The sequence below is a fragment of the Tympanuchus pallidicinctus genome, unplaced genomic scaffold (genome assembly GCF_026119805.1).
Source record: "Tympanuchus pallidicinctus isolate F22 unplaced genomic scaffold, pur_lepc_1.0 scaffold2, whole genome shotgun sequence".
Lineage (NCBI taxonomy): Eukaryota > Metazoa > Chordata > Aves > Galliformes > Phasianidae > Tympanuchus > Tympanuchus pallidicinctus.
The window spans coordinates 20,480,050-20,491,288 of record NW_026294721.1 but is presented as its reverse complement, the minus strand read 5'-3'; the positions used below and the strand labels follow the sequence as shown (position 1 = coordinate 20,491,288).

The 11,239-nt window shown below is 38.3% G+C and overlaps 1 protein-coding gene across 2 annotated transcripts in view; it reads right to left on the bottom strand.

The window, feature by feature from the left end:
- Positions 1-1,878: 1,878 nt before the first annotated feature.
- Positions 1,879-11,239, bottom strand: part of NWD2 (NACHT and WD repeat domain containing 2) — a 48,751-nt gene continuing 39,390 nt past the window's right edge. Inside the window, exons 4-7 of one of the 2 annotated variants that reach the window (XM_052682368.1) lie at positions 10,006-10,150; positions 9,101-9,690; positions 3,761-7,594; positions 1,879-2,561 (exon numbers count right to left, since the gene is read on the bottom strand). In XM_052682368.1, coding sequence (XP_052538328.1) covers positions 2,553-2,561; positions 3,761-7,594; positions 9,101-9,690; positions 10,006-10,150 — 4,578 coding nt within the window. In that variant the 3' untranslated portion in view covers positions 1,879-2,552. Of the gene's footprint in view, positions 7,595-9,100; positions 9,691-10,005; positions 10,151-11,239 lie in introns of both variants that reach the window. The other variant, XM_052682367.1, reaches the window with a different exon arrangement.

Genomic DNA, 11,239 nt, shown 5'->3' with positions numbered 1-11,239 from the left:
GGCTGGAGAAACACTGAAACCTGAAAGCCTTTTGAATGCCTTTTCCAAGCTACCTTTTAACTCACATTTTGATGTTATCTGCTAGTAGCGTGAAAAAATTTAAATGGCCACAGGCCGTATGAAATGAACTCGCGGGCCGTGCATTCCCCAGCTGTGGTGCAAAGGAAATGACTGATAAAAGTATTTTTTCTAGCTGACCTCTGGCTTACCTTTGTCAGCCAAAGAATTTCCGGCTAGTTCCACACTAAAGTTTTCTTGCAGCTTTGGCCTACTCCCAGAGCCTTGTATGTCAGAAAATATGGACCTTCATCTGATCCTGTTATTGATGCACTTTAGATAAAGAATGAATGAAAGCTTTGTTCTGGATATGCAAATAGAGCTCCTTATGAGAAAGTAAATTGCCCCGGTCCTCCGAAGGAATAGAATAGCACTTTGTATTTGGATATCTCTATTAAAGAAGATGTTTTCTTCCTATACAATAGTATGGGTGTGCTTGGGGTCATATTTGTGAGAGGGTTGTGGAGCACTCAGTCTTGCAATAGCAGGTATTTGGACACCCTGCAGCCTAATGGCATTCAGAAACCTGTCTGCTGTGGTGGCTCAATGTTCATCTGATACTTGAGAAATAGACTCAGATAGGTGGAAAGCTGAGTACAGATATACTGAGGTAGACAGAAAATGTAAAGAGGAACAGGACCTAAACAGCATTCTCAGTGAGATTATAGACTCAGTACTAGGCAAAAGGACTTAACTAAAGTAAGAGTCATGTTTATGTTTGTCTTTCTTACTGGTTTTCAATTAAAAGAAACAGAAATTCTGCCCCACTCTTGTTGTCCTTGGGCAGAACATGTGAGATTGAGAGTAAGGTTCAAAACGTGAAGAGAACACTTATTCCTTTTTATATACAGCATTAACTCTCTTGTGCTACTCAGCTGCTTTGACAAAGGCCTAAAATCCCTCTTTGGCCTGAGATGAGGGAAAGGGACTGATCTCACTGGCAGATTGATCATCATCTGTTATGTTGGGGATTGCATCCTGCCCCAAGATGCTGTATTACTGTGCAAAAGTGGTGAGGCAGAAAACAAGAGGAGCAAGTCTGGGTTCACCACCAACAAGCCACTCAGCTGAATGGGACTGACTAGGTTCTGGTAGTACTTTCAATGAAGAAAAATGTTTCTCTGTTTCTGTGTTTCATTCTGTTTCTATGTTATCCTCAGCTACTATCCAATTTGGTCACTCTGCTGGCAGATAAGAGATGTATTTTCACTCCTTCAAGATCACAAAGGAATTCACTTTCTGACATGCAGGTTATGCACAGGGACATAAAGACTGGCATGAGTGAGTCATGCCCAGTTTTTGAAAGAAGTTGGAAGGAAGGTTGCTTACATTCAGAACAGAAACCTTGGAGGAGTGGATTCCAGAACCACTTGCAGTTCCATAGCTCTGCAGAGGAGGGAGATTTCAAGCACTCCCCACTTTCCAGTTTTTTTTTACTAGATGTGTTACACATATTTTCTGTCTGTTGAGTTGCATACAGACAGCATGTAATATAGTCATAAGGAGAACCTGAGCATGGTTTGCAAATTTCAGTGGCTTTTGATGTTTGATTTAGTTAACTCTAATGGGAGAAACACTGGAATTCTTACAAAAATAGCTCTTAAATGATCATTAGAATACAGGCTAATGGGAGCTGCAAATGTCTGCAGCTATGTCCCTCTGCCAGTGTGAAGTTTGCTGTTGTAGAGATGGCCAGTATACACTCTGTAAACCATTAATTTAAAGTCTTGAGATATAGTGTGAGCTGAGACTACAGTACACTAAAATGCGTTATCCTACTGGAACTTGCCCTAAAATTAAAACTCTGCAAACACATACAAGTCTGTTTCCTTAGTTTATTAGTACAAACAATGCATACACAAGACTGTATATTGTTTGAAGACTGCAATAGATTTCTAATTTAACAACTCTGTAACAAAATTTAACTAAATTTAACATTTATGAAAATATAAATCTCTGATTCAGTAGGTTTTCTCAACAATACAAAGTTTACATAAAAACATTCAATATGATCTATTAGTTGCAAACAAGTTAGGAAAAATCATTCAAGTCACTTTAATATACTATATTGGCTTGTACATAGAACATTCACACACTACATTAAGTTCCAGCTTAGCATTCGTTTGTTGAAAATCTGTGGCATGACGTTCTCTTTTTAAAAATAAAATTGTTTTGTTTAAACCATTTGAAAAAATTTTCCTCAGATGTGCCATCTTTAAGAAGGAGGGAAATATCTTCTTATGCTTTCAGATGATATCCAGCATATCTTTCACTTGGACGAAATGGAATTTTTTTTTTAAACATTTGTCATTATTTCACAATTTCTGCCTTGAAACTGACAAAACTGTACAAAAGGCTCAGAACAGTTCTAAAGCAGAAAGTGAACCTTGTAGGTAAGAAAAAAACATTACAAATTGGAACCATAAAGAACCTTTGGGCAGCATTTGCATTTGGTGGAGAATTAGCACATATACAAGCGGTCCCAGAGTGTTTGGTCATCTGATCTGTATTTAACATGGGAAAGAACAGAAATGATAGTAAGGCAAATGTTTTTAAGATTAAAACATGGCATATCTGAAAACTTTCTGTTGAGTACTTTGGGAACATAGGAGATACTTTAGACTTTCTTACATCAAAATGGATAGCCATATTTTAACATAAAGAAATTCACATGTTTAATTGTTTATCTGCATTGCCCTTTGTCTTTGAAAAAGTTTTCTTAATGACCTATACTAACATACACTATGACAACATATAACTTCCTCAAACCAAAAACAAAAACCCAACTCTATATTCCTTTTATGATCTAGGTTTAATGTCTTTTTTTTTTTTATCACAATACAGAAACCTGAAATCCCTGCATGCAGTTAAAAAAAAAAATAAAATCTTGTAGTCCTTTCATTGAGGTGAACAAGTATTTATCACCTCACACATTGTCACATTTGCAGCTGACCTGTACCTACTCTTTTCAACCCCCAAATCAATCCCAATTAAAAAAAAAAAAAAAAAAAAGAGTATTTTTAAAATGATGATGGAATGTATCAAGTGTTCCAGGTTGGCAGGTGACATCTTGTCATTGCACCATCAAGCAAGAAAAATACAGTTTTGCAAGTGGATATAAAGTTGGCTGTTGGCTATAGATTCAGCTCTGACCACTTATAGGCGACTTAGTTTATTATAAACAGTGGTCTGCCTCTTCTTTCTGTTCACATGGAACTTTAGCTCTAGTTAAAGCAGTTTGTCATTTGCAGATAAGATCAGCCAACCTCTGTAATAGCATAACAATTTTGAAAGTATTGCTAGAAATTGTTAATCAAGGCCCTGGTGAAATCTTGTACTGAACCTTGTATTCCGAAATTAAAAAAACAAACCCTGCAGCCCATTGCTGAAACATTTGCTTCATGTTCCCACCCCCCCCAATTTTTTTTTTTTTTGTGTATGTGTTTTTGTGTACGTAAGTGTAAGAATATTTGTGAAGGAAAAAATAGCTGGTCTGCCCTCTGCTGTTAATGTCTTCCAAGAAATGTACTGATTTTTACTTGAATTCAGAAGACAAATCGATGCATGAATACTATTACTCAGGTAAGCTAGTCAGGACAGATGCTCAGTTCTCAGCAGCAAAACTATGTCCTCTGCAGTCTATGGCTGAGCACACCTTTTCATAGCAATAGTTGTGTTTTTTGGTTGGTGTTGCTTCACTCACCTCAGGCTCTATAACTGTAATGGGGCTATCCCTGGCAAACACTTCAGTTGATTCCCTCCATATGCAGTCTGCAGTCACTTTGAAGCTATAATTGTGACATTTTGGTCTAATCACTTGTGTCGTGTTGTTGAAAATCTGACGGCTGTTTGAAGTAGCAATTTTGATTTTCAGTGCTGCGTCGACTCGATCCACTACAGTGTAAGTGCCTATACTTCCATCATCAAATCCAATAATAATATTTAAATGTCTCTGTGAGAGTGTAAGGAAAGTGGGAGTCTTATAAAGAGAACAGGCACCGATGTTTTTGCCATCCGCTAGCCTCATTACAATTAAACTAGAGATTGCACCATTGTCATCATCTTCATTGAGAAAACAGATGTACACAAGATAGCGGCCATCACGAGACAGCCTTTGCCTCCAGATAACACCTGGAGCGTGAACTACACGAAGTTTTCCACTGTGTAGATCAAGCACATTAATGTTTTCATCACCACGGGTTATAATTCCTAGCTTGCCGTTTGGGGACATCTCAAAGTCTTCCAAATTTTTCAAGAAATTGGTAGGCAGTTGTACACGTCTGCAAATGACTTCCTCTGTTAAGCTCCAGATGTTCACAGTTTCAGTAGATGTTATAAATACTATAATATCTGGGCAGTCTGGTATCAGTTTGACATCTACAATGCTTGCACCATCATCACAGCAAAACTTCTTGGTTATACTGCCTGTCCAGAGACTCACTGCCAACACTTTATTCTTTGCCATTCCAACCACAAATGTATTTGCAGTTGTTATAAATGCATTCTGTAAGGCAACTAAAATATTGCAAACCCTATGTCCTGTTGCCAGTCGCCAAACTCTGGATGCATTTTGCTCACAGAGGGAGACTACAAACTGATCATTATGAGTTATCATTAGCTCTGAGATTTTTTGCCCATTAATGCGAAAGATGTTTTCCCCACTAACAGTGTGCCATACATACTGGCTGCATTTATCATCTGATGTAACCATTATTTCTCCAGAAGTGGTCAGCACACAGTTTTCAACAGTACCTTCGTGCTTGAATATAGCTTCAATATATCCAGTGCTGAAGTTCCACTTGTGGACAGAATCTGATCCATCCAATGTGTATATTAATTCACCTCTGGCTGGCAACACCAGTCTTTGGATAGGTTTGCCAGATTTGTCAATATTGGACATAGCAGTTATGATATCTATATCCCAAATAGAAAGGACACCACTGGTGGATAAAGATAGCAGCATGTTATGATGATTTGATTTAATTAGCCTGACTATAGTTCCTGAGATTTCCTGTAAGCTTGCCATACACTGTCCCGTATCTCTTCTCCACACGAAAATGGCTGAGGTATTTTCCATTGAAGCAATTATACAGTTGCCATTTTTGGACAACACAGCAGATATAAAGTGCTCATTGTGTTTAGCTCTAAACTTTTCAGCTACCTTCCACACATGAGTGTCAAGGAGCTCAATGCTGAGAGCCTTACAAATTAAAATTGCACTTTGGTCTTCAGAAAGCTCTATGCTGACAACCTCACTGTCATCTCTCCTGCAGTCGAAGTCATCTGTAAGCTGGGGATTTGTGATCTCCTCTGTACTCCAAACAGAGAGGCTGCCTTCACTGTCCACCATCACCATTTCTTGGGCCTTGTCCAGAATGAGAAGGAATTTCACAAATCCACCAGAAAATTCAGAGGTCACGGTGGCCAGCTTTTCTCCACTGCCTAAGTGAAAAATGGTTGTTGTGTTCAGATACTGTCCACAGAAGGCATAAACTCCATCCGGAGAACACTGCACACATGTTACCTCATACCAGCAGTGGAAATGATAGAGAGGCCAGCCATAAAGAAGGTCTATTACAGTGACATCTTTGCTGGCTTCCAGCCACGCGAGTGCATGGTTGACTGATAATGTAAACCCATTTATAAAACTGGAGCCCCCCCCTAATCCACAATGTTTTGACCCCTTAATTTCCATTTCAGATAAAAGACAGGAATTTATGTTATCATATATCAAAAGAGTGTTGTTTGTTGTAGCTACTACAAGATACCTTTCATCACTAGTAAGTTTCATCCCTATGATAACAGATGGAGAGGTTGTAATCTGCCTCAATAGCTGGCGAGTCTCTACATCCCAAGTGCTGATGGAACCATTTTCCAAAGCAGCGATGATTGTACTGGGATTAAAAGTAGGCAGAATTTCAGTGACATGCATGCAGCTGGAGGACAGTGGCAGGCGCTCGGGGCTGTAAGTCACATCCATGGAAGAATGCAAGGGGACGATAGAGCAGTACTTGGGCCCGTCCTTGTCGCATTCTAAGAGGAGGTGTCTGAGTTTAGGCAGTGAACTTACTACTGGCAGAAGCCTCTGTTGCAACTCAGCAGAGAGTGAGCCTGGGTATTTTACTACTTTGAACTTGATACTGCGGAGAGTACTGGCCAGGAATTTCAGTTCCTTTTCCTGCGAATAGGTGTAAGCCAGTTCTATGTCTGAAAGTGCTTTATCAAACTGCCCTATTCTAATCATGGTGTACAGCCAGCTGAAGTTCATAATGACTCCATACAGCAGATCATCTGTTCTTCCACATCTTGTCAAGTGATGAATAAGCTCTGTCATTTTTCTATGATTGATAAAAAAGATGTCAGGCTCTAAAGGATTACACTGAAAAACCCATGGCTGATCAGGCGCCTGCCTGTCAAAAGCAATCTGATCCATGCAGTGCTTTTCTTCCTCATTCAAGCCTCTGCTATCACGGTCGGGGCAACTGTTCAAATATTGGTCATTGCTGTAAAAAGGTTTTCTTCGTCCACCTGACCAAACACCAAGAAAATATTCTGCCATGATTGTGTGCATTTCCTGCAAATCTTCTTCATTGTTCAGATACAATTTCTGGGCAATTAGGTGCAAATGTCTATTTGCCCAAAGAAGAAGGGTAACGTTTTTTACTTGTCGCTCTATTAAGTATCCCTGCAAACCCTCCTTAAGTCTTGCAATGTATACATAAGGAATTCTCAGTGGGTTACCATCTCGGATGCTCTCACTTACTTCATACATAACACTGTTGTCAAGGGCCAAGATATCTTCCAGTTCCATTTCACTCAGGCCAGATTTGGACATAGTGATGTAACCAAGTGCTCTTGACAGTAGTCGTGATCCACATTTACTTTCCAGTGACCAAAACAGCTGCTCTATGCTTTCATGTACAGTGATACAGAGGGAGGACTCATCCACGTCTTTGTGAGATCTCCAGTTCTTGACCTCTCTGAAGGTTAAGTTCACAAACATGGGCAGTGTACATTTGGAGAATGCTTCATTGACATAGATTTGTTGCCCTGATGTTACTTTTCTTTTAACTCGCAGCAGCTGATGTTTCAGTACTTGGCTACACATCTTTCTGTCCCTTGCAGTCAATTCAATGTAGTTGTCTTCTTCGTGAATAAGGCACCTCAGTTTTTGCAGTATCCCATGCTTGTTTGGCAGTGTTGACAAAATTATCCGTACTGAACGGGGAAGGTGAATGGGAAGCCACCAAAGCTTCCTAGCGTCATCACTATCTGTTAGCTGTTCTAGGGCATCAAATATTATCACCAATGGTCTGTGGAATGAGGACTCATTCAAGAGATTTATGAACAAATCCCGGAGGTCATGAATCTTTTTAGGGTAACTTTGCACGAGGCAACGATAGTTGACTGCTAATTGTTCACAAATGCTTTGAAGTATATTCTTCAGATCTATGCTTGTTTCAGTGGATCCCAAAAATCTTATAATTACCACAGGGTCAGAATCAGGTCCCATTTCTTCTTGCAGCCAGGAATAGGCCTGGAATACAGAGCATTATTTAGTTAGCATCTAAACAAAGCACAGTAAGCGAGTTTATAAACAGTAATAGCCTATATGTAAATAAACATTTCTAAATGTGACTGGTTGAATGTAAATGCTCTCACTAGTAGAGCCTGAGGCTGCTTTTGATTTCTGTGAACTGGATGAAATTTTTATATTATGTCATTTTCATGGCTAATATCCTAAAACACTAAGGCCCAGATCTATAAGAGGTAGGACCTGAGCAGAATTTAGCCCATAAATCCCAGGGTACTTTTTGCAAAATCCATGTCTCACTTCTAGAAATCTACAGGTAGACTTCCTTAGACACTAAGTGATGTCATCTTTGGCAAGGCAAACCAGTATGGCACCTAACCTTGTTTAATATTAATTCCCAGCTAAGATTAAATACATACCCTGGCAATATTGTTAGACAGAGATGGGAACATAGTATTGAACTTTCTCAGCTGGTTACTTTAATTCTTGGGCCAATGACGTACATTCTCTTTCGGTGTGCCTGTGACTCTTTTATGCTGCCACAATGAGTAAACAGGTTAGCTAACTATAAGCAAGTGAGGAATGTGGCTCTAAATCCTCTCAGTCTGTGCAGGCTAACTAGCTCAGTTCTCTCATCTGCTAATTCTTTTCACTTCACTTGAAGTTATTACAGAATATTTTAAGAAAAAGAAACATAACCAAAGCCTCAGGGTGAACTTAAGTACTGAAATGAGCTTTTGAGCTGCAAATCCCTATTTTTCATAGACAACAAATGTGAATCTATAGGAAGTCACATTTGAGAAAGGTAGGATTTTAAGCATTATTGCTTCTCTGTCTATTTCCTTCTGGTTGATATGGCTGTTTCCCAAGCTACTGTGCCAAATTATCTGGGCAACCTCTGGGGAACTCAAAATTGTGACTTTCACCTAGACTATTAGGCTTAAAGATGCCAGCTTGTTTTTTTTTCGTTTTGTTTTATTTTGTTTTTTTTTCTTCTGTGTCTGGTCCTACATTGCAGTGTTTCCCCTCATGTCCCTGTAGTACTCAGCTCAGTGGCTGAAGAAGCTTGTCAGACAAAAAATGTATTTTTGCTGATTATTACGGATAGTTATAGCTAGTGTATCAGACTAATTCTGGAGTAATTTCTGATGAGAATGTTAAACAAGATAGCATACCTTAGAAAAACATGTTGTATTTGTGAATAAGATTAAAAACAGCATATGACGTTTAGATGGTTCTAGATTCATAGAACGTTAGTGGAACAAAAGGGGAAGAGATCATTCTAAAAATACACGTTTTTAACTCTACCTGCCTTTTGAAAGCTCAAATAAGGCTTTTTTAATTCACTTAGGTATATGATATAGGCATGTTGTTATTAAACGGCAGTCCTTTCCTGAACACATATACAATAATATGCTATATGTGAGTTTTATAATCTTTATTGTACTAAGCTGGCCTTTATGCACTAATGATCCTGGCATCACCATTCTATGTAAGGTATTTATTTACCTTCTTTGCCACTTCGGCTAATAAAAGAGTTTTCCCTGTGCATGGTCCTCCGTATATGATAAGAGGGTTAATGTGTCCTATTTTGCTAGGTAGAACATACTTGTGAACTATGTTTAATGCCTCACATCTGTATTCATAAAAAGTGGAGTATGTTTTACATAGTGATGAATGTTGAAGAACTTCATCATACAGCAAGTCTGTCTCGGTGTCAAAATTCTGCTGCACTGTTGCCTGGATTATATCGATCATGTCTTCATAGAACTGTTTACCAAGTCCTTCAATGTAATGATTCTCCACTTCTTGGGAGTACCCCAGTTTCATGTCACAGTGAGTGACAGAGGTGTACACTCTCAGATTGGAGGATGCAACGATGGTAGGAATGAATTCATCCCTGAGCTTGATCAGTTTCTCATGAGCTTCGGGATCTCGTAGAAACTTCCCAGCTGTATGTACCACATCCATGTATTTTCCCATCTCTGGAATTTTAACAAAACGCTCAATGTTGGCAATTTTCCGAATGTAGCAAACACACTTCTTTAGGAAAGCTGGTGTTTGTTTACCCAAGGCAAAGTCAAGTTCATCTTCAATAGCTGAGGATGAAAAAAGAACACAGAGTCTCTGTTATCTTTTCTTTTTAAACTGTTTAGGATCCTGCCCTCTTCCACCCTCTCCCCCCGCCAACATGCAGACACTTTAATGATCACATCTGTTTTCTGTAAGAAGCAGAAAAAGCACAGAAAAAGTTGCTGGGTACATTCATAAAGGCTTCAGTCTCAAGCAAGCATAATGAGCATTTTTTCCACCTCAATCATGTGAGAAATGCCAACAGAAATATATTTTCATGTTTGTGGAAAGGTTGGTAGAAAAGACAATAAATGAACATACAGAAATAGCTTGAACTTTACCAGAGGAAAGATATCTCTTTGCTTGGCTGTGTTTCATTTTTCCTTTTTCATACAGCAATTTCACAGCAGTCTTAAAAATCTTCTTTATTTCTTCTGATATATCTTGCCATTTGTTCTCATTCATAGAGTTTGAAGAAGGTTCCATCTTTAAAAAATATCCAGAATTAAACAATAGGCTATAATACACACATCTAAAACTTCAGAAAGTAAAGATCTACTGTTGAAGGTCATAAATAATATGGTAACAGAGAAACACATCTGTTAAAAATAAATGAACAAGTTCACCTTTTTATACTGTAGATAATCATGATGTATATTCCACTTTAGAATAATAAAAGTTATCTACTTTTGAATATTTTCTGAATTCCTCCTGTAGGCAGCTGATGAAATGTTCTTCAAGAATAAGACCTTTGTCTGTAAAGTGTTTTGAGGTGCAAGCCTGAAATAATGATATCACAGAAGCAGCAATATTTCTAAAAACTATTTTTGCTATTAATGACAAGTATTAATAATAATAATTAAAGCTTGGATTTCAAAATTGAAAATGAGTTTCCTAGTACCTAATTTTAAGCACTTCATATTTGAAAAAATATGGGATTTTATCTGACATTACTTTCGTCCATACATTGCTATAGTAACAGTGATCTTAGTGCCACTGGTGAGGGCCTGTGAGATAAATTCATTAATCCCTTTAGAGGTATCTGTCAGATACCACAATGGTGGTTTCTGTAACACAGCTGGCAGTTGCTGCTGTGTTACTGTAGGTGACATGTTCAAGGAGTGCCTTGTTTTCCTGGAAGAAGGAGAGTACAACAGGAAAAAGAGTGGCCCTGAGGTCAATGTTCCTTAGTGACTTTCTTGACATGTTCAGAACAGTTTGTCTTTTATTACTTTCACTGAGTTTATGTGACGTAACCCTGTGTTAGCTTTAAGTTACAAACATCCTTCGGTAACTCCTGTGTCTCACTAGCTTGAAGAAAGGTTAGAACATTGAATAACAAATAAAAGTTGAGCATTATTCTAAAGGATATTGCAGTAAATATGCAATATATAGCTAAATAATACTGAATTCGACCCACTACACATTTCTGTGTTAATGTTTTTTAATGTGGGAGGGTAGAATTGAGCCCTGGGTAACACATAATTTTTATTGTCACCAATTAACGACAAATGCATGTTTTAAAAATTATAATTAATGGTGTTGGAAAATCTTCCATTAGAATGCAGTTATTAA